The sequence below is a fragment of the Chlamydomonas reinhardtii genome, chromosome 1 (assembly GCF_000002595.2).
Source record: "Chlamydomonas reinhardtii strain CC-503 cw92 mt+ chromosome 1, whole genome shotgun sequence".
Classification (NCBI taxonomy): domain Eukaryota; kingdom Viridiplantae; phylum Chlorophyta; class Chlorophyceae; order Chlamydomonadales; family Chlamydomonadaceae; genus Chlamydomonas; species Chlamydomonas reinhardtii.
In genome coordinates this window covers 5,649,031-5,675,823 of record NC_057004.1, presented here as the reverse complement: position 1 = coordinate 5,675,823, position 26,793 = coordinate 5,649,031, and the positions used below count along the sequence as shown (strand labels likewise).

The 26,793-nt window shown below is 65.2% G+C and overlaps 5 protein-coding genes across 5 annotated transcripts; 4 read left to right on the top strand and 1 right to left on the bottom strand.

The window, feature by feature from the left end:
- Positions 1–385: 385 nt before the first annotated feature.
- CHLRE_01g040400v5 (uncharacterized protein) lies at positions 386–2,800 on the bottom strand. The gene is made up of 6 exons (XM_001689625.2): positions 2,556–2,800; positions 2,097–2,231; positions 1,821–1,868; positions 1,312–1,461; positions 912–983; positions 386–743 (listed from the first exon to the last, which is right to left on the bottom strand). Exons 1-6 carry the CDS (start codon positions 2,622–2,624, stop codon positions 654–656), a joined length of 564 nt encoding a protein of 187 aa, XP_001689677.1. The 5' UTR covers positions 2,625–2,800; the 3' UTR covers positions 386–653.
- A 100-nt stretch (positions 2,801–2,900) lies between these two features.
- On the top strand, positions 2,901–9,616 carry CHLRE_01g040379v5 (uncharacterized protein). The gene is made up of 16 exons (XM_043058785.1): positions 2,901–3,373; positions 3,835–4,004; positions 4,337–4,379; positions 4,531–4,628; positions 4,791–4,845; positions 5,019–5,507; positions 5,746–5,861; positions 6,035–6,227; positions 6,609–6,780; positions 6,963–7,057; positions 7,307–7,447; positions 7,607–7,831; positions 7,952–8,068; positions 8,185–8,283; positions 8,603–8,700; positions 8,843–9,616. Exons 1-16 carry the CDS (start codon positions 2,942–2,944, stop codon positions 9,141–9,143), a joined length of 2,844 nt encoding a protein of 947 aa, XP_042928699.1. The 5' UTR covers positions 2,901–2,941; the 3' UTR covers positions 9,144–9,616.
- Positions 9,617–9,820: 204 nt separating this feature from the next.
- CHLRE_01g040350v5 (uncharacterized protein) lies at positions 9,821–18,815 on the top strand. The gene is made up of 18 exons (XM_043058784.1): positions 9,821–10,233; positions 10,469–10,617; positions 10,929–11,095; positions 11,394–11,473; positions 11,706–11,863; positions 12,334–12,434; positions 12,706–12,870; positions 13,096–13,288; positions 13,548–13,696; positions 13,915–14,028; positions 14,300–14,461; positions 14,713–14,830; positions 15,148–15,331; positions 15,660–15,812; positions 16,113–16,149; positions 16,298–16,351; positions 16,620–17,222; positions 17,530–18,815. Exons 1-18 carry the CDS (start codon positions 10,103–10,105, stop codon positions 18,616–18,618), a joined length of 3,807 nt encoding a protein of 1,268 aa, XP_042928698.1. The 5' UTR covers positions 9,821–10,102; the 3' UTR covers positions 18,619–18,815.
- A 335-nt stretch (positions 18,816–19,150) lies between these two features.
- Positions 19,151–22,616, top strand: CHLRE_01g040300v5 (uncharacterized protein). The gene is made up of 8 exons (XM_043058783.1): positions 19,151–19,325; positions 19,586–19,746; positions 19,882–19,987; positions 20,229–20,335; positions 20,640–20,790; positions 20,969–21,126; positions 21,414–21,564; positions 22,144–22,616. The coding sequence occupies exons 2-8, from the start codon at positions 19,612–19,614 to the stop codon at positions 22,380–22,382; spliced, it is 1,047 nt and encodes a 348-aa protein (XP_042928697.1). The 5' UTR covers positions 19,151–19,325; positions 19,586–19,611; the 3' UTR covers positions 22,383–22,616.
- A 54-nt stretch (positions 22,617–22,670) lies between these two features.
- Positions 22,671–26,766, top strand: CHLRE_01g040250v5 (uncharacterized protein). Its single transcript, XM_043058782.1, has 9 exons — positions 22,671–22,842; positions 22,960–23,066; positions 23,312–23,428; positions 23,616–24,347; positions 24,545–24,748; positions 24,954–25,128; positions 25,302–25,495; positions 25,615–25,806; positions 26,006–26,766. Exons 1-9 carry the CDS (start codon positions 22,716–22,718, stop codon positions 26,261–26,263), a joined length of 2,106 nt encoding a protein of 701 aa, XP_042928696.1. The 5' UTR covers positions 22,671–22,715; the 3' UTR covers positions 26,264–26,766.
- Positions 26,767–26,793: the final 27 nt, after the last annotated feature.

The following is a 26,793-nucleotide window of genomic DNA, read 5'->3' as shown; positions in this document are numbered from 1 at the left end:
GTGGACCCGAGCTAGACATGGACAGGGCACTAAGGGGACTAATCCAATCCACCCCGTTATCGACGTGCGTTGCGGAACTAATGCGTACGCAGACCAGAGCGGAAGGCGCGGAGGCCGTGGGTTAAGACTGGCGGAGAAGGCGGCGAGCCGACACTCGGATTCGTTTATGCATTGAGCTTGTGGATCCGTGTTTTAAAAACACAAGGAAAACATTGCGCAAAGACAGTGCGCCCGTGTGTGTGTGTGTGTGTGTGTGTGTGTGTGTGTGTGTGTGTGTGTGTGTGTGTGTGTGTGTGTGTGTGTGTGTGTGTGTGTGTGTGTGTGTGTGTGTGTGTGTGTGTGTGTGTCTGGGGCGGTGCCTGGTGAAGGTCGCACTTGATCAAGCCGCTTTGTAGTCTTACATGAAGAGTCTTCCATGTATGCACCACGAGGTCCTAGCAAACCCACCTACTCCCCTGAGCTGCCCAGTCCGTGCGCGTGACGGCATGTACACTTGGCACACACACGTGGCTGGCCTTAGATGACTCATCCAGCCAGCCTGCCCCATCGCTAGACATGCATCACTTTATTTTCCCCGAACACCGGCAGCGCGGCTGCGCACATGCGCTTTCCACACTAAAGATCTACACGCCGCGTACGCCTGCCTTCGGCGTTCACCCCTTCCGCCCTGTGTACCCAGCGCCGTACGGTTTGAAGTTCTCAACAAGCAGCGATTTGTCGTGCGTGCGATGAGGTGCGGGGTCCTGCATGCAGCGAAGGCCGCGCACGCACGGATGATACAACGGATTGACGTCATAAACACGTATAGCTGATGGGCAGTCATGACGCGTGTCGGTTGCTAAATTGACGGTGCTAAGCAAGGAAACAACCCTGCATGCCAAGATCAACGTGCTTCTGTCCTTCCTCCTCACCGCGGTTGTGGAGGTCTTGGGTATGTGGCCGCTGTAGCCGGGGATGTGGGAGCTCTGCTTTGTGGTGCCCAGCTGCGCACAGGGCAGGTAGGCGGAAGGGCGGAAGTGACACGACCAGTCACAAGCAAGTCAGCCACAACCACCCCCGGCCCTCCTGCGCTCAGACACAACAGGTCGCATTGTCAGAGCAGCAGCCGCCCGCATGCAATCAATGGCCGGTACCATCAATGCCCGGTACACATACGCACATCCACGTCCATCCAGCCATGTAACCGCCTTCGCCCCCAGACACAATCTCTCATCCTACCTTTCCTACCCAAACACACAAGGACACGCACGCACACGCACACGACTTCACCCGCGAACCCGCGCAACCCCCGCGCCGTCACACACGACGCACCTCTAGCGCTATCCCCGGGTCCACGCGTGTGCTGCTGGGTGCGGGCGCTGAGCCAAAGAACAGCCCCCCGCCCCGGCCCGCGCCCGGCACCTCCTGCGGCGCCACACACTTCTTGCCCGTGCGCTTCTTCTGCTCCAGCGGCATGCCGGCCTGCGAGCAGGCGTGGGCGGGTGCGGCAGCGGCGGGCGAACGAAGCGTGGGGCCGAATGAGGTGTGGACGTGAGGTTCGCCTGTCCAGGCTACTGGGCATGGATGGGGTCCTCACCAGCCATCTAGCGCCGCCCTCACACCAGTCAACAGGCGTGCTCACCTAACCCTCGTTCGTACGCTACTTTGTGCATGGCCCCCGCCCCCGCCCTGCTAGGCCCTCCTGACGCCATAAGCCCCTCCACAATGCCGATGCCAGGCTCGCATCCTCTTCCAGCATCCCGTCCATCCCGTCGCACAAGAGTGCCTTTCTCTTAGCACGAAAGGCTGCCCCACCCGTCCTCGCGCCTGCACGCACGCACTTGCATGGCCTGGTAGGAGCTCAACATGGGGCCGGCCGCAGCCACCGCCTGCAAATGGAGGCGTGACAGCCCGTCGGTATAAACAAGAAGGATGCCTGGACCTGCATCACAGAACATCACAGGCTCGTACCAGCCCAAGAGGGCGCCGTGCTGATGCTGAGTTCCGTTGCCCTTGGACAAACGGGCGAAGCGCCTTACACTTGTGACTCAACTCTCCGCCACAACCCCTTTCCACGTGCCCCGCCCTCCCTTTTTCGCCCCCAGGCTGCTGCCCACCTGCTTGGTGGTCGTAGCGACAAAGGAATCCGGGTCGTCGATCAGGTCAGCGCCGTCGTGCACCACACGCGAACGAGCCAGGTTGACCGGCAGCTTGGCCTCTTCCAGTGGCTGCAGGCCGGGCCCTAGCTGGGCCTGTGAAGTTGACAATATAACACATACACTATGGATGCGTGTGGATGGGTTCACCGCCGGTTTGGAGTGACGTCTGGCGCTAAGGGAGAGGACACCTTGTCAAAGGGCCTTGCTGTTGGGGACAAGGGGGCAGCGGGCCAGCCGGGGCGCGCAAGTACCGAAGCGACTAAGACCGCTTATGCTTTGCGATCACAAGCATGTTACTTATGCGTGCTAAGTCAGGATATCGCTGCAGCTGAACGTGGAGCCCAACTAGGGCCAAGGCATGTCTAGAGACTAGAACGTGTACCTTGCCACCATCGGCGCTTCCCATTCCAGTCTCACCTGCGGCCCACCAACATGCTTTCTAGATGTTGGGGCAAAGTCCTGGAACTCGGCACGGCTTTCTGACATTACACCGCGTTCTTGGCTCCCAGCGAAATAGGTTAGCCTCGCTACAATGACTAAATAAGCAGTTGGCAACCCCAAGAGGGAATATCGCAAGTTCGACCTGTTGGTGCAGCAAAACTGATGGAGCGCAGTGAATGAAGCCCTCGCTGCAATTTGTTACAAGCTTCAGCATACACACGATATTCTTGTGTTGAAATAGCGACACTAACACGCGCTCGCCTAATGCCTATGATGGCAGCACAATTTTGATAATTAGGTGGGACAGCTGCTGCCAGCGATTGCAGCGCGCTAGTGTCAGTTCTTTCTGTAGTTTCTTGCTCATGTGGGATCATCGAGGTGGCTACAACGGTGGAGGCGGCGGTGGAGGCGGTGGCGGGCGCGGCGGAGGCCGGCACTGGCACCAACGCGGCGGCGGTACCGGTCGCTATGGCGGGGGCCACGGTGGCGGCGGCCGTGGTGGCGGCGGTCAGGGACCCAGTGGCGACAGCAGTTCAGGTGTTTGCTATGGTGGAGGCTACACCAGTGGGCGTGGCGTGCACGGCGGAGGCGGAGGCGGCGGCTACGGAGGCGGGGAGGGTGGCAGAGGCGGCAGCGGCGGCTCAGGTGCCGGTGTCAGCAGCGGCGGCAGTGGCGGCGGTGCGCTGGACTTCTCCCCGCCGCCCGCCGCCGCCCGGCTGCCCGCCGACACCCGGCGGGCGGTGGACGCCTACGTGGGCCGCTTCGCGCCGCTGGTGCAGATGGAGCTGGACGAGGTGGGGAGGGGGGGGGCAGGAGGGGCAGGAGGGGGTGCAAGGGTAAGGCAACGGGAACAGGGCAGGAGCATCGTCAACAGCAGGGGGGTCGGGGGTCGGGGCGCATCTGCCTGCCCGCCCGCCTGATGGTGCCGAGGGTGAGAACAATACGCGGCCGGCCTTTGCGAGTCCGCCGCAGCACTGGCCCGCCTGGCCCGCCTGGCGTGTAGGCCGACAAGCCACCACGCTAGCAGCTCGCTGCCCGTTGACGTGTGCAAGTCCGTGCGATCAACACTCATTTACCTAAGCCTCACGACTGGGAGGAATAGACCGCACCGGGCCAGCGCTTTTTTCCCTGGCGTCGCTTGGCCGATGTCCCACACTGCCCATGCGCCCATGTCCGCCCGCCCGCGCTCTCGACCCGCCCGCGCTCTCAACCGCTCCATGCTCCCCGCTCCAATACACCTGCGCTCATACCACAGGAGCGGCGCCAGGTGGAGGAGCGGCTGCGGCAGTGGCCCCTGGGTCGGCTGCGGGGCGAGGGGCTGGCGCTGACGGAGCTGCGGGCGGCGCGGCGTGGGGCCTACCTGGGCAAGGCAGTGCTGCGGCTGGCGGCGGCGGAGGGCGGCGAGCTGCCCTTCCACAGATTCACGTGAGGGTGGCGGGGTGCGCAAGGGTTCGGGCGGGGCGGGAGGGGCTTGGGAAGGGGGTGGTAGGGGGAGCGAACGTCCGGTTACCGGGCTGGGGGCTGTACGGGATGCGTTCGGAAAGGAAAGCCAGAGATAGGCCGTCTTGGAAAGCCAGGGGCAAGCGCTGGCGGCTGTCAACCAGGCAGGTGGCGTGCGGCTTCGGGCATTGCTCCACCGGGCGTGAGCAGGACAAGTTGGATCCCGTGACAAGTACTTTTGGACTTTGCTTTGCACCACAACACGTTCGGGCCTGACCCCCTAGGCCTACCGTGTGTCCGCCCTGCCCCTGCTGCAGGAGCGGCACGCTGGTGACATTGTGCCGGCGAAACCCGCTGCAGGTGCGGCGCAGCGGGACGTCATGCGCACAAACACCCCTGCTACGCACGGTCTCACAAGCAACACCCAGTGCAGCCTAACGTAGCTACCTGCTGACGCGTCACTGACGCGGTTGTCTGCTGACGCGCCACTGGCACGGCGGTGCGCGCGCAGGAGCGGTGTGTGGAGGCTCTGGTGTTGGACCGGGGTCGGAGCGAGGTGCGGCTGGTGGCGGACAGTGTGCCGGCAGACCTGGCGGAGGGGCTGTGGAGGTGCGTGGGAGGAGGCGAAATACACGGTACATCGCGTACATTGCGTACGTGTCTACAAGTTTTGCTCGCACAAACAGACGCATGCACACGCAACGTTTGCGCTCCAATTCTTGTGCTCCAAGCACGCACACGCTCACTCTCAAAACACAACAACGCACGCAGGCTGGACCGCGGCGCTAACATCACCTCCTACCAGCGAATGGCGCAGGCGCTGCAGGTGTGTGGATGCGTATGTGTGTGGGGAGGGGAGGGGCTGTAACTATCAGCCCAAGCTGGCAAAGCACACGCAGAGGCGACAGGTGCAAGTGGACCCGCTCGGACCCATTTGGGCCAGCTGCAACCATTCGGGCCCCACTCACATTCCGTCGGACCCATTCGCATCCGCCATAGGCCCTGTACAAGCAGCCTGGAGCTGCGGTGCCTGGGGCAGCGACTGCCGCCGCCGGTGCTGGCGCAGACGACGATGAGGCCGATGAAGAGGACGAGGACGGCGGCGACGACGGCGGCTACGGAGGCGGCCAGGACGCGGGGCCCAGCGGCAACGGCCAGGGGCACGGGTATGGGAACGCCTACGGCGGTTACAGGGGCCGTGGCGGAGGCGGAGGCGGAGGCTATCGCGGCCGCGGTGGGCGCGGCGGCGGGCGGGGTCACAAGCGCCGGCGGCGGCAGCAGACCGAGGAGGAGGAGGAAGACAACTTGCCGCCAGGCACCCACCTCCTGGATGTGCTGCTCGCGCCCGACGCCGCGGCTGCAGCGGCGGCGGCGGCGCTGCCTGCGCCCCTGGTTCCGGATGCGGCGGTGGACTGGGCGGCCGCGAACGACGTTGCGCCGCGGGACCCCCGGGAGGAGGTGCCTGGCATGGGGCTGAACCGTAGCCAGGTGGGGCAAAGGGCACGTGTTGAAGGGTGGTAGGGGTGGGAAGGTGAGGGGGCCGCCGTGTGCAGCCGGAATGGAGCAGGCCAACCATCGTCGCCGTTAGTGTTTATCTGCAACCACCACCACCACCACCACCACCACCACCACCACCACCGCCACCATCGAAAACAGCCACAGCCGTGACAGTTACAACAGTTACAACAGTTACCACATGCCGCCGCCACCACCGCTGCGCATGCAGGTGCGGGCGTTGGCGCTGGCTATGCGCCACCGGCTGGTGCTGCTGCAGGGGCCGCCAGGCACGGGCAAGACCACCACCATCGTGCAGTTCATCCGTTTCCTCAAGCAGGAGCTCCGGTGGGTACTGGCGGGGCGGGGCGGGGCGGGGCTACCTCGGCGGTATGTAGGGCTGAACGTGCCGTGCGGTCTAGGCCTCTACGGTGCTGTAAGCCCGCCCACGCATCCACCTGTCGTCACCTGTCGCACGTGTTTCCCCCTGCACCCGGCACGCCACGCGTCATCCCCCGCAGCTACCCGCACCCCATCCTGGCCGCCGCCCAGTCCAACGTGGCAGTGGACAATTTGCTGGAGGGGCTGCTGGGCTGCGGCGTGGGCGCGGTGCGCACCGGCCAGCCGGTCAAGGTGCGGGAGGCGCTGCGCGACGCCACACTGGACGCACGCATCCTTGCGCACCCCGCCCGGCCAGCCATTGAGGAGCAGCAGGTGGGTGAATGGCCAGTAGGGTGGGGGGGGGGCTTGGGATGGGGTTGGGGTTGGGGATGGGTTTGTAGTGGGGATGGGGATGGGGATGGGGATGGGTTAGGGCTCAAAATGGACGGCTGACCATGTACCGATACCCGCGATATCCCTAAGAGCACGCAGGTGCGTCACAGGGCCAGCGATGCAACACGCCCGTGCTGCAGTCGGGGAACCGCTTCCACTGTAGCTGCAATTGTCGTTTCGGCTCCCACTCTCTCACAACGCACAACACCCACGACCTTTGTGGAGTAAGCACACTTGGTATCAAATCTCCCTTATGCTTGTCGCGGCAACGCAACACCTGCCCGCCCACCCCAACCCCACGCCCCACCCCCCAACCCGCAGGACGCGCTGCGGGACCTGCAGCGGCGGCTGCCCAGCCTGCGCGGGCGGGACCGCGGCCTGGGCCACCGCGACGTGGCGCGGGCGGCGGCGGCGCTGCGTCAAGCGCGTGCCGCCATGATGGCCGACATTCTCCGCGGCGCGGACGTCATCTGCTCCACCTGCGTTGGAGCGGGTAGGTGTGCCGGTGTGGTGGCAGGGCTGCTGGCACTTGACAGAGAGCGCGGCGCGGTTGTCTGTGTGTTTTCTAATGGTGGTGGTGATAGGACTCGTTGTTGTTGGGGCGATGCGCATGGTTGGAGATGCCTACCTCTGTTCACTCTCACCCAACCCGAACGCACGCAATGACGCCCTCAGGCGGAGACACGCTGCAGGACCTGTCGTTCGGGCTGGTGGTGCTGGATGAGGGCAGCCAGTGCTGCGAGCCTGAGTCCCTCATCCCGCTGGTCAAGGTGCGGGCTTTGGCACAGTTGCGCGAGGGCGTGAGCGCGCAGCCAAGTTGCGCCTTGCCTTCCGCATGACCCGCCTCGATACTACGACAATGATAGCTTAACCGCCGTGCCAGGGCATCTACACACCATAGTTGACCCGGACTCCCACGGACACGCCATTCTCCCGTTCTCCTTGTCCTGTCTCGACAACCACAACCAAAGGCGTCTCGAATTGTGCCCTACTTGATGAGCCCGCGCTCATGCTCATAGGCCTCCCGGCATGCGGTGCTTGTGGGTGACCACTGCCAGCTGCCGCCCGTGTGCCAGAGCGAGGCGGCGGGGCGGGCGGGGCTGTCGCTGTCGCTGTTCGAGCGGCTCATGCGCGCGGGCGTGCCAGCGTGCATGCTGCAGGTGAGGGGCACGAGTCGCACGCACACACACACACACACACACGCACACATGCACACACACACACACACACACACGCTTTGTGCGTGACTTCCTTCCCTTGCGCTCACACGCTTTGACACACGCTCTTGTCCCCACGCTTCCCCCGCCCGGGCCCCACAGGTCCAGTACCGTATGCACCCCGCGCTGTCCGCCTTCCCCTCCGCCCGCTTCTATGGTGGCCGGCTGCTTGACGGCGTGGCGCCCGGGCAGCGCCCGCCGCCGCCCTTCCCCATGCCGCCGCTGCGGGCACAGCCAGGGACCGGCGGCGGGGCTGGGGCCGGGGACGGTGGCGGTGGGCCACTCATGTTTGTGGATGTTGAGGACGGGCGAGAGGAGGTATCGCAGGTGAGGGCGTCAATACCCAGTTGCTCTCTGGGCTTGCGCACGCCCAGCCCAACCCAACATCTTGCACCATTTTCTTGCGTACCGACACTCATTTTACTGTGATACTGACGAGCTCTGCAGGGCGGCAGCAAGTCCAACCGCACGGAGGCGGGTGTGGTGGTGGCGCTGGTGCGCGGGCTGCTGGGCGCAGGCGTGTCACCCGCGGACATGGGCGTGGTCACGCCCTACCTCGCGCAGGTAGATGCGACGGCGGCGGAGGCTGCTTGGAGACGCACCAGGAAGGCCGCCTTTTTCCCAGACCTCCACTCAGGTGTTTTCCGGCCACCTGGTCATCTGGTGGTCTGGCCGCGCAGGTCCAGCTGCTGAGCAGCATGCTGGTGGGGGTGGTGCCGGCCGGGGCGCCCGCCCTGGAGGTGTCCAGTGTAGACGGCTACCAGGGCCGCGAGAAGGAGGTGAGCCGCACACGGGGGCCCGTGTGAGAGAGGGCGCGATGCAGGCCACAAGGGAAGGAAACGCGCTGGGCATTCTGTGGTGTGGTGCGGTGCGGTGCGGTCCGGCGCGGGCTGTAGCACCACGGCCCTGTGCGTGCGGCACGTGAGCGCAAGTAAAACGGAAACAGCACGACCGCGACGCGGCTTCCAGGCGGGGGCCCCCATAAACACCTGTACCGTACTCGCCGATCGCTCACGCTGTGCGCCAAACCAACCCAGCCCTGCCCCCTTCTTCCACACGCCCTCGTTCTGCACGGCCACCCGCAACTCGCGCCCGCAGGTGATGATCTTCTCCACAGTGCGCGCCAACGCCAACGCCTCGCTGGGCTTCCTGGAGGACTGGCGCCGACTCAACGTGGCCATCACGCGCCCCCGCAGGCAAGAGCCCCCGCAAGGAATCCCAAATCCAAATCCCCGCCCCCGCCCCGCACCTCACCGCAACAAACCCCAGCCCCAAAACAGATGCGGTGCTCAGGTGTTGCTTCTGCTCACCTAGTGCGTGCCTTGCGCTTCCTGACAGGGCGCTGATAATTGTGGGCAACGCGGCGACGCTCCGGCGCGGCGACGCCAGCTCGGGGGCCGCAGGCCGCTCCGATGGCTTCTCCGGTTCCAGCAGCAGCGTCAGCAACAGCAGCAGCCTGGCGGGGTTGGGTCTGAACGGCACGGCCGCCGGCCTTGTCGACACGGCGGCTGCTGTGGGCAGCGGCGGGCACTGGGCTGCATACCTGTCCTGGTTGGAGTGGAGGCCGGGCGGGTTGGTGGTGCGGGGACTGCAAGGCCTGGAGGCGCTGGGATGGCGGGGGCTGGGCGGCAGGCGCTGAGGGCGCGTGTGGTCAGGCCGCTATGGCGGGGGTTGTGAGTGTGGGATGGACGGTGACGGGGGTAGAGAGGGAATTGCGAGAGGTGAAATGCAGAGGCGGTGAAAGAAGCAGGATGTGAGGAGAGAAGCGTTGTTTGGGTGTTGATGAATGATGGCGCCAGGGGCTGCATGAATCCAGACACACGGGGATCTGGTGCGGAACGCATGGGGAACAGCTGAGGGGGCAGAGGCATGGCATTGTTGCTCTCGTGGCAAAGTGCACGACGGCACGGATGGACTACCTGTACGAACCTGAGCGCCTACTGTGATGGAAAGGCATAAGGGGCAGGATGTCTATTAGACGCATGGTGGAACCGTGGAAGATCCCTCACCAACGGCAATTGGGAAGGGAACCAAGTGATACCGGGGTGGGTGCGATCGGAAACGGTACAGTGCAGGCTGGCGTAGCCGTGCATGATTGCGACATTACAAAGAAGGGACAGTCCGACCAAGCAAGGTTGCCCCGCACCCAGGTCAAGAGGGACCATCTCCGGCCCGAAGGGAAACCACCCTCCCCCCGTGCATGCGGTCGCAAGTGCGGCATGCCGTTCCGTATGGCCCATGGAGCACTCGAATGGGCACCAGCTCCTGCATCATATCAGCACGCGTCGCCCTGAAGCAAACGTTATACTAAATCTCATTATGCGACAGAGTTTACGGGCCCAGGGCCTTCGGGCGCCCGGGCGTCGCAGCGCCACAAAATTGCTGTTCCCAAACCGTCTTTCCATAGCACTAAAACGCTTGGGTGTTACCCCCAAGCAATATGTAAATCATTTTTTACATGAAAGCTTGGACAGGCATGCAGCGCGTTCGCTCGTTGCGGGAGCGAAGTCCAGCACCGCAGGCGATGTGACCGCTGGAGTGGGCACCTGGGACGATGGAGAGGGCGAGATTGGGCCAGCATTTAAGGCGACTCTGGAGATGTTGGACTGGTCGAAGCTGTGCGACCAGGTTGCGCGGTTCGCTAGCACGCACGCGGGCAAGCGCGCGTGTCGCACGATGTCGGTGCCTGAGGAGCCCGCGGAGACGCTGCGCCTCATTGAGCAGACCCGGTGAGCCACGGTGGCTGCCTATGTCACACGGGCCCCATAGAGTCGTCCTCGATCCATTGTGCATCGGGCTTAAAGAGCCTCGGCACGCCAGCGCTCTGCTGCCTGCAACGCCAGGGCCCGCGCACTCTCCTACCTCCTGCCTCCACAGACCCACCCCCACCTTCCCCGCATCACCCCTCCTCCGACCCCCCTGGCTTCCCCTTTTCTTCCCCACCTCCCTGTGTCCGCCACGCAGCGCCATCACGCTGCTGGAGTACGACTGGGCCACCAGCCTGGACTACGGCGGCATCCAGACCAGCGAGGCCGAGGCCGGACTGAGCCGCGCGGCCAAGGGCGGCATGCTCACACCGCAGCAGCTGCGCGGCATCGTGACCCTGGTGAACGGTGAGGCGCCGGCGGCGGCTTCGCCGTCGGCTAGCGGCACCGGCGTAGGCAGCTAGCGGCGCCGGCGTGAGCAGCTAGCGGCACGGGCGTAGGCAGTTCTTGCGTGGCAGTGCTGATGCGCCGATTGCTTGATCGGGTGACCTCCGCGGCGGAATGGGCACAGTTGCGGGGACCTGAGCCATGCATAGGGGGTACAGGCCGTGGAAACTACTTCCACCCACCTCTTACCCAGCCCCCGCCTTCTACCCCCATTCCCCGCCCACCAGCGTCTCGCCCTCCCCTCGCCTGCCCTCCCCTCGCCTGCCCCTCAGGCGCGGAGCGGCTTCGCAAGCAGGTGGTGATAGCGGCGCGCGACAATGACGCTCTGCGGCCCGACTCGCCTGTGCGGCTGCTGCTGGCGGCGGTGGGGCGTGTGCGGCCTCAGCCGCACCTGCTGAGGTCGGTGGCGCAGGCCATCGACGAGGACAACAACATACAGGTGCGCCGTGTGGCAGTGGTGGCGCGGTGGGGAGATGGGGCGGGGTGGTGATATGGTCAAGCGATGAGGTGGTGTAGTGCGGCGGTGCGATAGTGTGAACGCAAGAGGGGCGGAGGGGTTGGGGCCGGACGGAGCGGGCGGGCAAGTTTTGGCCGAAGGCGGGCGGCGCGCAGCGGGCGGCGGAAGCTGTGTGATGTGTCGCTACTTGTCCCCGAGAAAGGACAGACGTGTATGCAGGCGCCGCCCGCCCATGACATGTCCCGCGTGGCTCCGTGTCCGTGTGACTCGCACCTCGCAGGACTCGGCTTCGGAGCAGCTGCGCGGGCTGCGCGGCCGAGTCAAGGCCATCCAGTCGCGACTGGCCAGCATGCTCAAAGGGTGGGCAGGGGCGGGGGTGGGCGGACAGCAGCCACGGCGTTTCCTAAGGAGCAAAGTTGCCACAGCTCCTTAGAAAACATACCTGCCGTAAGACATGCACATGCATCATGTCCACATACACAAAAACATGTCCACACCGGCACCGCCTCACACCTCACACCTCCCGCCTGCCTGCCTGCCCTCCGTGCGCCTGCTGCGCCCCCCGCCTCCTTCTCCTCCTCGCGCCCTGCAGCTACGGTGGCGAGGTGTCCGACCGGGGCGGCCGCATGTGTGTGGCGCTGCCCGGCGGCACCAAGGCCCCCAGCGGCGGCGTGCTGCTGGGCTCGGCGCCCGGGGGCTCGCTGGTGTATGTGGAGCCGGCGGCGGCGGTGGCCATGAACAACGAGCTGGGTGGGTGCAACAGGGGAGGGAATGGGAACGTAGGGGATCGGCAGGTGGATGTGGATGTGGGTTGAAGCCAGTCGAGGTGAAGTGGGGCTTGGTGTGCGTGGATGTGGGTGGGGGTGGGGGTGGGGGTTTAAGCAAAGCGCAGTTGAGCCACGCCGCGGCGGGTTCAGTGCATGCGTGGTAGTGTTGGAGCGCTCCATTCGCAACGCCCCTGAACGCCCTGGCCGTCACCAAGCTCGCACCTTCTCCCCTCCACTCTGCGTCCTGCACCCTGCACCCTGCGCCTTGCGCCCTGCGCCCTGCGCCCTGCGCCCTGCGCCCTGCGCCCTGCGCCCTGCGCCCTGCGCCCTGCGCCCTGCGCCCTGCGCCCTGCGCCCTGCGCCCTGCGCCCTGCGCCCTGCGCCCTGCGCCCTTCACCCTGCACCCTGCGCCCTGCACCCTGACTCTGCACCCATCCCGGCGGCTGCCCGCAGGCGCTGCCCGCGCCGAGGCCCAGGCGGCCGAGGAGCAGGTGCTGTGGAACCTGACGGGGCTGGTCATGGGCTGTCTGGATGAGCTGCAGGACGCGTACCGGGTGAGTGACTCTGGGGAGGGGGGAGAGGAGAGGGCGGGGGCGGGGGCGGGGCGCGGGGGGGGGGGGGTAACGACGAGGCTGAACCCGGCTTGGATTAGCAATCATGAGGCAGTCGCCGTTGGCCCATGGCAGCATGTCCAGTGCATCGCAGTGTGCGTGTGCGGGGGGCGTGCCGGCCACCTCGCGACCGAACACCTACCGTGTCATACACAGAGCCGAACATCAGGACCCATGCCTCACCCAACCCGCAAACCCAAACCCAAACATACAGACGGTGGCTTGGCTGGATGTGCTGTCGGCTCGGGCCCGCTACGGCATCTGGGTCAACGGCGTGTTGCCGGACGTGGTGCCCTGGGAAAAGGTCTTCCACGCACGCGGCGCCGCGGCAATGCGGCGCCGCAGCACGACGGCGGCGGCGGCGGCGGAGCAGGACCAGGTGGGCGGAGGGGTGAAGGGAAGGAGGGGTGGAGGCGGGGATTGGTTGTGTAGGGCAGAAAGCGCGCGGGGGCGAGGTGCACGGGGTCTGCCGCGAACGGCTTCTTGCATTGCGCCCAGCCAAGGATGTTACACCTGCTTGTTGCTGTCAGTGGCTTTGTCTGAACTGCAACCCCACTGCCCTGCCGCCAACGCTGCTGCGCGGCCGCCTCTGCCGCCGCTGCAGACGTCGAGCTCGGGTGCGGTTGACCCTGATGAGCGCTACGCGGTGCGGCTGCGCGGGCTGCGGCACCCGCTGCTGTACGGCGAGTACCTCATCGCCAAGGAGGGGCTGGAGCGGGAGGTGCGCATGACGGGAGGAGGCGGCAGCAGCAACATGAGCAGCCTGTTCGGCAGCGGCAGTGGAGGCTCGGTGTCAGGTGCGGGCGTGCCGGCGTGCCGGCGTGTGGGCGTGTGGGCGTGGGACGTGTAGGCGTACGGGCGTGTGGGCGTCTGGGCGTGCGGGCGTGCCAGTGCACGGATATATGGGCGTCGCAAACAGCAACCACCCAGCACAGCTGCATGGGGGACGAGGCAGCACCGTAGGCAACTGAGAGGAGAGGCCAAGGGCAGCTGCCGGGGTGTTGCTTGCCCAGCTGCCCGGGTCTCAAACGCATGCGCGCCGTCACACACGCACAGGCGCCTCCACTCCGGGCGGCGGGCGGCGGCGCATGCTGAGCACCCGCAAGGAGGTGATGCTGCAGCGCTCGGGGCTGAGTGGCGGCGCCTCGCCGGCTGGCTCGGGCGCCGACAGCGACACCGACGGGGAGGAGCCGGTGACGCCGCAGGTGGGGCAAGGGGACGGCGGCAGTAGCAGCTGCAGCAGCAGCAGCAGCAGCAGCAGCAGCTGCAGCAGCAGCAGCAGCAGCCGAAGAAGTAGTTATCGGCTCATGTGCTGAGCTAGAGTGTGCATATGCATGTTATGTGGGGGCTGATCTGCTACTGGTACGTCACGCGGACCTGCCGGCAAGGCGTGTGCCCGACCAATCTCACCTGCCCGTCGCAGGAAAAACTGGCAGCGTTGCGGCCGCCGCGGCCCGTAGACTGGATCGTACGGCCGGACACGAGTGTCGTGGTGATCACGGGCCCCAACACGGGAGGCAAGACAGCCAGCATGAAGGTGGGTAGCGTCCTAATGTGGCTGGCATGCGACGTGTTCCGTGTTGTATGGTGTGCGGTGTGGGGCAGACGTGCGTTGCGCGTGAGTGAATGGGCGAGCGGAGTTGCATGCCACGGCTTGGCATACGGATGTTTCAAGGATGCGCCCCATCAGCTATACCCCGGGGAAGAAAGGTTCTATTTGAAGCCGCATATTATCACCCAACAAGCCGCGCCCCTATCCAAACACAGACACTTTGACATCTGCGCTCGCCGCTCCCCCTCCCCCGTAGGCTCTAGGCTTGGCCGCCTGTATGGCCAAGGCCGGCCTGCCGCTGCCCGCCGAGGCGCCCGCCCGCCTGCCCGCCTTCAGCGCAGTGCTGGCAGACATCGGCGACGAGCAGTCGCTCACCGCCAACCTGTCCACATTCAGCGGCCACCTGCGCCGGATACAGGTGCGGTGCGGCGTGCTGCGCTGTGCGTTCCATGGGGTTGCGATGGGTGGTGCTGCGTTGTGCGGCGCTGGTGGTGCGTGGTGCTGCGCTGTGCGGCGCGTCCATTCTGCGCTGCGCTATGCTGTTAGGGGGAGGTTGCTTGCAAATACCATATGCGGTGTGGGGTATTGACCTGGGTATTGACCCACCTTACCAACCAACCAACAGCCCAACCAACAACCCAACCAACCAACTCCTGCCCTCTCTGCCAGACGCTGCGCGGCGAAGCTGACGGCAAGGCGCTGCTGCTGCTGGACGAGCTGGGCACGGGGACGGACCCGCTGGAGGGCGCGGCGCTGGGGCTGGCGTTGCTGAAGCGACTGGTCAACGGTGGGGCAGCCAAGCGAGCGAGCGGCTAGTGTGGCGTGTGAATGGCCTATGGGCATATGCGCGTGCGTGTGCGTGTGTATGCGTGCGTGCGTGCACCATGTAAGTGTGAATGGTGTGTGCGTCGCCGCGTTTCTGTGTTGCATCATCATACCACTCCCGATGTTCGCACGTTGCCAGGTGCAACACTGACGCCCCGGATTGCAGCCGTGCGTCACTGTGCGCTATGCATGTCACTGGGCTGAGCTGGCCTGCACTGACCTGCACTAATCTGCACTCCACCGCTTCGCCTGCTGTGACCTGTTTTTGACATGCTGCAGGCGGCGTGGGCGCGGGCGCACTGACGGTGGCCACCACGCACCACTCGATCATGACGGGGCTCAAGTTCGATGACCCGCGGTTCGAGAACGCCAGCGTGGAGTTCGACGAGGCGGCCCTGGCGCCCACCTACAAGCTGCTGTGGGGCATTCCGGGCCGCAGCAATGCGCTCAACATCGCGTCCAGGTGGGTGAGGTGATGGTGGTGGCGGCATGAGGGTGGGTGGCATGAGGGTGGGTGGGGTTGGGTGGGGGGTTGAAGAGGGTTACGTGCTCGAGCACGATGGACTGGGCTCCCAGACAGAAGCGAGCAAGACACCCGGACATCCCTGGACCCCCAAAGACCAAGGGCGTCCCAGAGGCCATACCGCTTGCAAGTCCGGGCTCGAAAGCCTGCATCCTCTCCTTTCCACTGCGCCTCCCGCTGCCCCGCTTCCCCCACGTGTCCCCGCTCTCCCTCACCCCCTTCAGTGCATCCTGCACCGCTTTCCTAACCATCTTTGCAACCCCCTCAGGCTGGGTCTGGACGAGGAGGTGGTGTCGGCGGCTCGCGGGCGGCTGGACGGCGGCGTGGCGGACGTGAATGCGGCCATTGAGGGGCTGGAGGCGCTGCGGGGGCAGCTGGAGGCGGAGGAGCGGGACAGCTGGCTGGCAGCGCAGGAGGTCAAGTGAGTGGGGCGGGAGGGGGAGGGAGGAGGGGAGGAGCGGGAGGAGAGGAGCGGGAGGGGGAGGGGGAGGGAGGGGTTGTACGTAACAGCGCAACTCAGGAGGACCATCCGTGAGTGTGAGGTGGGGTTGGGTAAAGCACGGGGAAGGCAAGCGGGGGCGGTATGCTCGCGCCTGACTAGCTGGGATGGCGGTGTCGGTGGGGTGATGTGTTGGGCTGGCATGGCATTGATGACGGTGCCTACCGTGTGCCTACCGTGTGCCTGTCGTGTGCCTACCGTGTGTCGGCCGTGTCGCTGCAGGACGCTGCGGCGGCGGCTGGAGGTGCTGGGCAACAAGGTGGGTGGGGTGACCGGTCGCGCGGTCGTGTGCGACCTGCTGTACCTGGTACTGTGCAACCAGCGCCGCCCACACCCACACTCCACCTGACCCCGCTGCCCCACACCATCCGACTGCACCACGCACCCTCGCTGCTCTCCACCTGCAGGTGCAGCAGCTGCAGGAAACAATGTCCAGGGCTCGAGCGGAGGCGCTGCTGCAGGTGCGGCCGGAGCTGACCGGGTCGAAGAGGGGTTTGTATTTATGATTGTAAAAGAAGTGAAGGCGTCGCCAGGAACAGTTGCATGGCGGCTGGCGCGTTGTTACCGATGTCCGTCGATGGGGGAGGGGAGCACGCGACTGGCCCGGCAAAGTCGGGCCCGGGCCTAGGCCTTCGCTGCAAATGCTTCCGCACGCGCTGCGGCCTTGGCGGCTGCAATCCCTAGAGCTGGCGCCGCCTGACCATGCAATGGGTACCATATTCCACACAGGTGTACGCGCTGGCACGTGACCGCATCAAGGTCATCAAACAGAATCGCAAGAAGCTAGGCCGCGCTGCGCCCGCGCCCGCACCGCTGTTCGCAGCGCAGCCGCCGCCGGTCGTCGCCGCCGCTGCGTCGGCGGCGCCTCCGGCCCCCGAGCAAGCGCCCGCGGCGGCAGAGGAGGAGGTTTGGCCCAGCGAGGAGGAGGTGTGGGAGGCGTGGGAGCGGCAGCAGCAGCAGCAGCAGCCACAGCCCCAGGCCGCATCAGCAGCGGCATTCGGCTCGCCCGCACCGCCTGGCCCCAGCCGGCCGACAGCCCCAGCCGCCCCCGTGCCATCCTCGTCCACTCGCTCCACTTCCAAACCACTACCGGCAGTAGCCGCACCAGCTGCTGCTACAGCCTCGGCACCCGCTTCCTCCTCTGCTGCTGCTACAGCCGGTGACGAGCTGTTGCCTATGCTTGAGGAGGCGGACCCTTTGCGGCCCCTGTTGGATATGGGCGGCGGCGGCGGCGGCGCTTGGGCTGCCGGGCTGGGCCTGGAGGCGATGGTGGACTCGCTGGCGGCCAAGAGCCAGCAGGAGGCCAGCAGCGCGGCGCGGAGGCAGCGGGAGGTGAGCGATGGGGGGGGATCACATGCATAGTTGATTGAGACGTCAAGTTGCAGCCAGGCACATTGGTTTAGGGGGCCGTGGAGGAGGCGTGCAGTGGAGGAGGCCGGGTTTGGGAGGGGGTCACGTGCACGTTCGGTGTCGCGCTCAAATGCGGCATGGGAGTAACCTCCTGCGCGTGAATGCGCTGCGTACGCGCGCATGTGATGTTGCTTTGACTTGGCGCCGCTCACACCGCTCCCGCTGCGTGTCCCTACACACGCCTAAGAACACTGCCCCGACACCACCCCGCATCCCCCACGCCGCGTAGGAGGAGGCCCAGTACGACGAGGCTGTGGCGGCCGTGGAATCCATCCTGGAGGCCAACACAGCCAGGCGGGCCGCGGCGGCGGCGGCGGCGCAGGCGGTGGAGCAGGCGGCCGCGGCGGAGGCGGCTATCCTGGCGACCAGCTCTTGGCAGGGGCGCCAACAGCAGCAGCAGCCGCATTCGCAGCAGCAGCAGCAGCAGCAGGAGAAGGAGGAGGAGGAGGATGACCCGGAGTTGGATGCGTTGATGGCGGTGGTGGAGGAGACCGAGGCGGCGCTCAACGCGCGGCTGAACACGCTGTCGGCGGCAGCGTCAGCCGGCAGCAGCAATGGAAGCAGCAACGGCAGCGGCAGTAGCAGTGCCACCAGTAGCAGGGCCAGTCAGCGCCAGCAGCAGAAGAACGATGGTGAAGACGATGGCGAGTTGGATGAGCTGCTCGGGGACCTAGATGCGCTTGTGGAGTCCAGCGTGTGGGCCATTGCGCAGCAGCAGGCGGCGCCAACGCAGCAACTGCAACCGCAGCAGCAGAGAGCGGTGACGCCGGCTGTAGCATCCAGGCCGGCGGCGGAGGCTGTAGCTGGGCCCGGGCATGGAGCCGTGCAGGAGGAGGACTCTGGGTTTGACCTGGACATGGCACTGGTGGAGCAGGCGGTGCAGGCGCAGGCACTGAGAGCGGCGCAGCAGCAACAGTCGCAGAGGCAGCAGCAGCAGTCGCGGAGTGGCACGGCATCCACCTCGGCAGCGGCCGGAACCGGCGCTGGTGCGGCGGGGCGGCGGCACAGTGGCACGAGTAGCAGCAGCGGGGGGAGTGGCGTGGGCGCTAGCAATGGTGCTAGGAGGGATGGCGTGGGCCAGACACTGCGGCAGCCGGCGGGGCAGCAGCAGCAGAAGCAAAAGCAGGCAACGCAGGCGGCAACGCGTGTGGGCGGCAACGGCGCGACTGTGAAGTCCACCGGTGCCGCCGCGGGCAACGGTGCCGGTGATGGTGCGGGCAGCGGCACCCCTGCCAGTCATGCAACGCCTCCGCAGCAGCAGGTGGCGCCTGCAGCTGCGGCGGCCGGGAAGAAGGTGACTCGCAAGCGCAACTGGTGAAGAACTGATGATGAGCGTTGCGGGCGGGGGCTTGAGGAGGAGAGCCGCGCGGATTTTGAGTGCCAGAGAGAACAGAGAGTGAGGGCAGTGTCGCGTCAGAAGTGAGTTGAAGCGGAATGGACGGGTGGTCCTATGCACGCCACCCACTAGGTACCCCGACGGTGTGGGGCCACCGGGCCTTGTAACTTATCAGATGGGCGCGTGGTTGAAGGGACACTGGAAATGAGCGTCCTTTGTCTCGCACATGCCGGCAGCCATATCACGGCTGTCCCACACCCTGTCCCATCGCACCTATGGGTGTGGCGGGTGTGGGCCCCCCTCCCCTAGCACAATCCCTGCATCGCCAGCCAACTCCAGCTGTGCATGTTTAAGATACCGCCTGTCCCCAGTGCACCGTACCTCTCCAGCAGCCGCTGGCACCGCTCCCCGACCAGCCCTCAAACCCAACCTTGATGCCGCATTGGATCCACGGCGGAGTTTGGGGCGACCTACGGGACTAGAGACGCTGTAAATTGTATCGTGTGTTACTTATCTATTGCAATCGCTGGGCAACATGCGGGCGCTAGCGCACCGAACTGCCAACCGAGTGCCCTGTAAGAACCGCCGAGCCCTGCTTGCATGCACTCCCTTCAAGTCATTGTCACCTAGCAACAAATGTTCAAGCCGTCAAGTCGCTTTACCAGCCAAACGGGGCGATGGCGAACTCGGTAGGAGGCCATGCTTGCAGCACCGAATAGACGCGGGAATCCGGCCCATATGCTTTCTTCCCGCTTTGCTTGATATAAATACTCATCGGCATAACCAGGGGTCGGCGGTTGGTCGCGGGCCACGCGTGTGGCTCACGTCTCCTGAAGCGCTCTGAACGCGCTGTGCTGCGGCGGTGCTGCTATCCCCAACGGCCCCTCGCTCCACCAACACCCCCTGAGCACATCCACGGACCTCGCTGTTCCATTCCTCTCTCTTACAGACGAGGAGCTTGCGAAGCGGCGCGCGATGGAGGATGAGCTGCGTGACCCCAAGAACTTCCTCGAGTACTTCCTGCCGCGGCCACTGCGCCTGGCCTTCTTCGGAGGCTCTGCGGCGTCCTGCCTCATCGCGTCCCTTATCACAGCCGTGCAGCTTATACAGGTGTGCCTGGGGTGGTGGGGCAATGGGGCCAGTGATGCATTTCGCACGGGAAGGCACGGCACACTCCCGGCGGACTGTTGCGGACATGCTTTGACTTAACCGCCGCCCCAACATTATTGCTGCACACACACACAGAGCCCTGCTCTGGAGCTCGCTGAGGGCACGACTGCTCGCGATCTGATCGTCAACATCATCGGCCTCGCCACCTTCACCGGCCTGTTCATATACGACCAGAAGCAGGGTACGTTTTCACGCGCCCGCGTAGTTTCACGCACGTGCTGGTGTTTTGCAATCATGCGGTCGCTCGCAGTCTTGAACCCCTGCGTACGTTGCGCCTGGTGGCTACGGAACTTTATCCGCAAGCCGGTGTGCACGTATACAGCGGTGTCCAACACTGCAACATGCAGCGTTACGCCAACCGCACTCCCAAAGCTTTGCCCTGCTGTAACCACCATGCCCCCAATCACCGCCGCCGCATGCAGCCGCGGTGCGCGTGGAGCGGCGGCGCGAGATCCGCGAGGCCCAGATCGCTTTCGGCGACCGGGAGGTGTTTGTGAACGACCAGGGCGAGAAGATGTCCCGACTTAAGGTCGGTCCGGCAGTCAGCCAGCGCGGCGAGAATGCAAGGGGAGCACGCAAAGGGGGAAGCACACAGAGGGGGAAGCATACACTTGCGGGGCACACGTGGTGGCATGCCCGCCCGTTCGCTTGGTGCCGGCCGCTGACATTGGCGCTACCCGCTGGCGCGCTATGAATCTGGCGTGTGCACGCCCGTTCATCCATCTAGCCGCTCAGAACACTGTCTATATTGCAAGGAACCATTAGCCCATGCCAGCTGACGTTCCCACCGCCTTGACGTGAGCTGAGTTGCACCGCCCGCACCTGACGCGCAGGAGGTGAACGACGACTGGATTGTTCGGCGGCTGGAGCGGTGGGGCAAGCGCGACGGCATGCCGTTCGTGGGTCCGGACAAGGGCGCGCTGCTGCAGCAGCTCGTGGCGGACAAGGCGCCGCGGCTGGTGGTGGAGGTGGGCACCATGGCGGGTGAGTGAGCCGGGTGCACCGCTGTCCTCCTCCCTTGCTCGCACACGCGTGTTGTCCTGGTGCTCTCCCACGTGCCCCGCCGGATGAGCCCGGTGCCGCTCACACACATACACCTCCTGCTCTCTCACCTACTCTCACGCCCTAGTGAATCAGAATGTAACTCCCCCTACACCCGCAGGCTACAGCGCGTTACTGATGGCTCAGGCGCTGCCGCCCGGCGGCCGCATCGTGACGTTCGAGAAGGACCTGAGCTGGGCGCTGGCGGCCAAGCGCTTCATGTGGCAGGCCAGCCAGGGCGAGAAGAACCAGGGCGTCAGCAGCCGAGTGGGAGACCGGGTGAGTGGGGCGGGCGGGCGAGTGGATGGGCGGGTGGGCCGGCGAGCGGATGGGCCGGCGAGCGGGTGGGTGGCACGATGTAGTGCTGGCTGCATTACGAGGCCTGGGTGCACAGGGGCGGGAACGGTGGTGGCACTGACTCAGCAGAAGCCCGCAGCGCCTCCGCGTGTGTGCGCGGGGGATCATTCAACAGCTCGCATGCGTGACCAAGCATCAGTCCTCCCCTACCGAGTAGCCCTTGCCTGCCACGCCGTGGCCAACCGGCGCGCCCACACCGCACCCCACAGGTGTCTGTGGAGTGGGGCGATGCGCGCGAGAAGCTGGCGGGTGTGCTGCAGCGCGCGGGCGGCCCCGGCTGCATCGACCTGCTGTTCCTGGACGGCACGCCCAAGGAGTACCTGGACTACCTCAGGGCCGCAGAGCCCTTCCTGGCGCCGGGTGGGTCGCGGCGTCGCCACGTGTACGGTGTGCGTGTGTGTGTGTGTGTGTGTGTGTGTGTGTGTGTGTGTGTGTGTGTGTGTGTGTGTGTGTGTGTGTGTGTGTGTGTGCGTGTGTGTGTGTGTGTGTTAGTTTATTCCAATCTCAAGTAAACCAAGACCCAGCACCAGCCCACAGAGCGCGAAGGAGACTTAGCCTTACCCTTTATGTTGGAAGCCCTTGAGCCTTGGTTGAAAGGGAGGGTACGGTGACGCCCAGAACTTGACATGATTGCATGCCTGGGATGCGTGGATGGCGGCGGGTGGCACTGCCGTTGCTAGCTATGCTGGGGCACCGGCGTGCAGGGGACTGCGTGGAGGTTGGGACAGGAAGCGAGCCTATCGCCCCAGGCCCGGTCCGGGCGGCACCCACGTTTCGTCTGCCTCCATCCCCCCCTGGCATCGGCGGACCCTCGGCCCCGTCCCTAACAACCCTACTGACGCGCTCCCCGCGGCCGCGCCCACACCCCGCGGCCCCCTGCCTAACCCCTTGCGCCCTGTGGCCGGCCCGGCCTCCCGTGTCCATACACCTCATGTACAGGTGCGCTGGTGGTGGCCGACAACGCGGGCGTGTTCGCGCAGGGCGGCCTCAAACCTTACCTTGAGTACGTGCGCGGCGGCAGCGGCGGCAAGTACCGCAGTGAGCTCATCGCCTGCAAGCTGGAGTGGCGGGATGACGTGGACGACGGCATCGAGGTATCCACGTGGCTTGGCAGCGGGAGCGGCAGCGGCAGTGGCGCGGCGGTGGAGGGAAGCAAGGCCGCCAGCGGCGTGGCGTGAGGGCGGCATGGGACGGGGGGATCGGGAGTTGGCAAATGGGTGCGCGTAGTCAGCGTTGCGTTTTTGATGGCTGCCCTGAGCAGGCTGCAACAGTCTGAGAAATGAGAGGAGAGCTTCAATTTTGTTTGTGCGTTAGTATGAATTAGGGGTCATTGAGATCACTGGTGATCCGCAATAAGGGCATGTGGCGGAGTTGGAGAGCGGGGGGCCGGTGGGTGTGGCGCAAGGATCGGGGGGGGGGGGAGGATGGTCGTGTAGGCCCGACATGCCACTTCGGCCGAAAGTCATCTGAGAGCAAACACAATATCTTTAAGTACCGAGTCACTTGTAACAATGGGAAGCAAGAAGGAAAAGAGAGAGAAAGACAAGAAAGGCAAGAAGGACAAGAAGGAAAAGAAGGACAAGCATAAGAAGGAAAGGCATCGCAGGCGCTCCAGTTCGAGCAGCTCAGATAGCGATGGTGAGCAATATGGAAGAGCTTAATCGACTCGCGAGTCAGGGATGCACATTCGCGCCTCCGCCGTGTGCATTTGACTGGACATTTGCCTTATGGCTAAATTACGCTCCCAATGAACAGATGATGTTGAGGGGGCGGAGCAGCAGCTACGGCGTGAGCGAGCTGCAGTCGTCAAGCTGCGCGACGTCCTCTCCGAGTACCCGGCGGTCCGCAAGGAGCTGCGGGAGGTAAGGTCAATGCAGCTGTGTGGATTTCCCGGCCCTAAACCATGCAGCTTGTCAGTGTGGTTCCACAACTCTCCTGGGGCGTTTGGAGCACTCTGGCACGCAGCCCAGAAGCGGGGTTTGGCACGGATTTGCCGTTTGGGCCTCCGCGTGTCGATCCGCCTCGGTCGGGCCGCCCCTTGGGCCCCATCTGCCTCCGCTCAGTTCCGCCCCGCTTCCTTACTCTACGAGCCTGTATCCCTTTGCAGATGCTGTGGCGAGTCGACCAGGGCGAGGCCGCCAACATATCTGGGGTGCCGGACCCGGTGCTGAAGGGCCACCTGGCGCAGCTGCTTGAGCTGCTGCGGCTGCGCAGGAATGACAAGGTGCGGCGCCTCACAACTAGCACACCTGGCTGTTTATAGGACACAGAGATACATCGCAACTAATGGCTACTTGAGGAAATCTGGCTAGGACGGGGCAGCAGTAGGCTGGCTTGATAGCGCTTGAGCGTTAGCGTGCAATGCCTCCTCACCTAACGCCCTAGCAACTCGCGCCCTGCCCAATGCGTAGGGCATCTTCGGCCTCATCAACCGCAATGAGCGGATCCTGCCTGTGGTGGGATTTGTGTTCGACGAGCCGCCGCGCCCGCGGCCCGCGCCTGCACCTGCGCCGCCGCCGGCCCCTGCGCCTGCGCCTGAGGCAGGACGGGACGCACGGCCTGCGGGTGACCAGGGGAAGCAGCAGCCAGTGCCGCCAAAAGAGGAGGAGCGTGAGCAGCGGCCGAGGCCAGTGGTGGGGCCATCCTTAGGGCCAGCAGGTCCCCTGAAGCGGGAGCCGGCCGCAGATGACGACGAGGATGGGAAGGTGGAGGCAGTGGGGCCGGATGACGAGGACGACGATGAGGAGCGCGGCCAGGCAGGTCCCAGCGTGCGCGTGGCGGGTCCTGCCATGCCGCCGCCGGGGAGAATGAAGTCTGAGGATGGGCCGGATGAGGCGGCAGCACCAGAAGCAGCCCCCAGCCCAGCAGTAAAAGAAGAAGAGCCCGCCGCTGACGCAAGTGGGGAGCCGCCAGGCCCGGCGCCGGGGCCGGCCAAGCGGCGTGTGGCTGGCCCGGCCATGCCGCCGCGGGAGCTGCTGGAGGCGGCGGCGGCAGCTGCGGAGGCGCTGGCGGCTGGGGGCGTGGAGGGGGACGAGGAGGAGGACTATGGGGACCTGGTGGGGCCGCCGCCGCCGGAGATGGTGGAGGAGCTGGACGCGGCGCCGCAGGACGACCGCAAGGCGGAGGTGGTGCGCATCATCAAGGTGGGGACGGGTTGGGGGAGCGGGGTTGGGGGTTAAGGCTCGGAGCTTTGGGGTTTAAGTCCAAGGCTGCAGCCTCGGGCTTGCTTCCTTGCATGAATGCTGGTGTGCTCAGGCTGGAGATGATGTGGCACTGCTTACCGGGATCCCCCTCTGATGTGTGTTGTTCTTGTGTTCTTTGCATGAACCCGCGGGCTCAGGTGCTGCGGGAGCACGCCGCCTCTGTCAAGGCGCCGCCCGGCGGCAGCAGCCTGCTGGCAGCAGCGGCGGACCCGACCCACATCGACGCCTACGCCGTGCTGGGTGTGGCCGCCACCGCCGCGCCGGGCGAGGTGAAGAAGCGCTACATGCGGCTGTCGCTGCTTATCCACCCCGACAAGTGCGGACACGCCATGGCGCATGAGGTGGGTGGCTGCTTTGGTGCGCACCAGGGGCGCACTAGCACTGGCTTGGGATTGCCATCACGGTGTGAGGGCAGGTAGTCCCATAAGCCTCGAGTAAATTATACTGTCGTGCCGTGGTGCCACCTGTACATTTCCTGTACGATATGATTGTTGGCGTTTGCATACATCTAATACGTTGTTGCTTGGCAAATCGCGCGCTGACCAGGCCTTCCAAGCGGTGGCCACGGCGGCCAAGGTGCTACAAGACTCGGGGCTGCGCTCCGCGTTGGACGAGCGGCGTGCGGACCTGGAGCTTCGCAAGAAGGCGGAGGCGGCGGCGGCGGCGCAAGAGCGCGAGCGGCAGTGGCGGGTGGCGCGCGGCGAGGAGGTGCTAGTGGCAGGTAGGCGAGGAGGCAGGGCTAGGCCAGGTGGCAGGTCACGGCACAGGACGGACGGCATGGTCGCATGGCGGAGAGGCACAGGAGAGGCCCGAGGGTTCTGTAAGGTCGACGGACCATGCTTGGGGTGGCCGTGCAGGCTGCTTGACACGCGTGTTGTACGCCTTGCCGTGCAGGCCCCAGCGGGCCCATGGGTCCTGAGCGCGAGACGTGGATGACGGAGCTGCCTCCCGAGCTGTCGGCGCGCATTGGCGGCGGCCAGGTCAGCCAGACCAGCGTGCGAGCCTTCAACCAGCGCGGCAAGACCGGGCGTGGCGACACCAGCGGCTGGACCGACACGCCCGAGCAGCGCAAAGCCAAGGAGGCGCAGGTGGGCCGCGTCTGGGGAGGCCCCACCTCGCGACGCTCAGGGCCGGGTTCATGCGCATTATTCCTAGCTGGCAGCCTGAGCGCGATATTGATGTTCTGTAACTGTTGCTCGGCGTGCAGGCGTTACTGGCGGCGGCAAGCGACGCCTATGTCCGCGCCCTCCCTGCTGCGGGCGCTGATGGGGGAGCAATCACCGGGCCCAGTGCTGGGCCGGTTGCCGGGCGGTCCGCTGCAGCGGCTGCGGCCGTGGATGCTTTCAATGCCGCGGGCAACCGGCAGAAGAGCCTGATGGAGGTGCACCAGGAGATGCAGGTGCGAATACAAGCGCGCGATACAGCATGGGTGTGCCTGGCTTATTTGGGATAGCGGCCCTCGAGTGCGATGCATGTGTCCCGTGCAATGATTGAGGCGAAGCACTAGCCGGGCGCGCTGGAAGGCTAACTTCGATTCAGCCCTGTGTTCTGCAACCATATGTGCTCACTTCCTGTCTTCGCTGCTCTGCCACGCTCAGGAGAAAGCCAAGGCGGAAGCCAAGGCGGCGCGAAAGGCAGCCAAGGCCGCAAAGAAGCAGAAGCTGGCGGACGGCAAAGCAGCGGGCAAGGGCGGCGAGGGCGATGATGAGGAGGGCGACTGGCCGTGGCGGCCGTTCGACCGGGACCGGGATTTGGACCTCAAGCCGCGCGCCAAGTCGGGCAACGAAATTCTCAAAAGCGCAACTGCCTTGGGAAACAAGTTCAGCGGCGGCAACGTGCAACGGCACTTCTTGTAGTTGGGGAGGTTTGCGCAGGAGTCTAGAGATGGAGTGCGGTCGGCGTTGGCACTGGCGTTGGCGGGCAGAAACAATCTTGGCGGCGGGGAGCTGTGACGAGGAGCGAGCTCGGCCGAATTAGTGCCGAGACAGCGCAGCGTGCTGCGCTGGTCAACGCGACGGCGCACGCGTGACGGGGCTCGACACGCGCACCAAGAGGCTCTAAAAGCAGGGTGTCGTCGAAGCGATCCTGCCGGGCCTGACCGTTTACGTTCCAGCTTCCTATTTCGAGTCCGAGCGAGACACCTACCGCGGCCCAGCTTCGTGTACAAGAGGCGCGGGGTGCGGCCACCAAGGCTTCAGATTCATGTGACGGGAAGGTATGATTGGTTGAATATTTCATGTTGTTGAAAGTGGCCATTGCTTTACTGGCGCGGCCGAGGTGTAAGGACAGCCTGGGGGCTTCCACAATGACACGGCGTGTTTTGCCCATCGGCAGACGAGCACAGTAAGCTAAATAGCGACCCCGCCCCACCACTTTGTCATTTCTT

Excerpts from the sequence above, each read along its gene's own strand:
- CHLRE_01g040400v5 (XM_001689625.2), bottom strand. The coding sequence starts at position 2,624 with ATGTCAGAAAGCCGTGCCGAGTTCCAGGACTTTGCCCCAACATCTAGA. Across the intron at positions 984-1,311 it reads ACCCGGGGATAGCGCTAGAG|CTGGGCACCACAAAGCAGAG; the intron begins GTGCGTCGTGTG and ends CCCTGTGCGCAG. Across the intron at positions 744-911 it reads CCAAGACCTCCACAACCGCG|GACCCCGCACCTCATCGCAC; the intron begins GTGAGGAGGAAG and ends CGCTGCATGCAG.
- CHLRE_01g040379v5 (XM_043058785.1), top strand. The coding sequence starts at position 2,942 with ATGTGGGATCATCGAGGTGGCTACAACGGTGGAGGCGGCGGTGGAGGC. Across the intron at positions 8,069-8,184 it reads TCACGCCCTACCTCGCGCAG|GTCCAGCTGCTGAGCAGCAT; the intron begins GTAGATGCGACG and ends CTGGCCGCGCAG. Across the intron at positions 8,701-8,842 it reads GCCATCACGCGCCCCCGCAG|GGCGCTGATAATTGTGGGCA; the intron begins GCAAGAGCCCCC and ends GCTTCCTGACAG.
- CHLRE_01g040350v5 (XM_043058784.1), top strand. The coding sequence starts at position 10,103 with ATGTTGGACTGGTCGAAGCTGTGCGACCAGGTTGCGCGGTTCGCTAGC. Across the intron at positions 13,289-13,547 it reads CAGTGGAGGCTCGGTGTCAG|GCGCCTCCACTCCGGGCGGC; the intron begins GTGCGGGCGTGC and ends ACACACGCACAG. Across the intron at positions 14,831-15,147 it reads GCTGAAGCGACTGGTCAACG|GCGGCGTGGGCGCGGGCGCA; the intron begins GTGGGGCAGCCA and ends GACATGCTGCAG.
- CHLRE_01g040300v5 (XM_043058783.1), top strand. The coding sequence starts at position 19,612 with ATGGAGGATGAGCTGCGTGACCCCAAGAACTTCCTCGAGTACTTCCTG. Across the intron at positions 19,988-20,228 it reads CATATACGACCAGAAGCAGG|CCGCGGTGCGCGTGGAGCGG; the intron begins GTACGTTTTCAC and ends CGCCGCATGCAG. Across the intron at positions 21,565-22,143 it reads AGAGCCCTTCCTGGCGCCGG|GTGCGCTGGTGGTGGCCGAC; the intron begins GTGGGTCGCGGC and ends CCTCATGTACAG.
- CHLRE_01g040250v5 (XM_043058782.1), top strand. The coding sequence starts at position 22,716 with ATGGGAAGCAAGAAGGAAAAGAGAGAGAAAGACAAGAAAGGCAAGAAG. Across the intron at positions 23,067-23,311 it reads TCCGCAAGGAGCTGCGGGAG|ATGCTGTGGCGAGTCGACCA; the intron begins GTAAGGTCAATG and ends ATCCCTTTGCAG. Across the intron at positions 25,807-26,005 it reads AGGTGCACCAGGAGATGCAG|GAGAAAGCCAAGGCGGAAGC; the intron begins GTGCGAATACAA and ends TGCCACGCTCAG.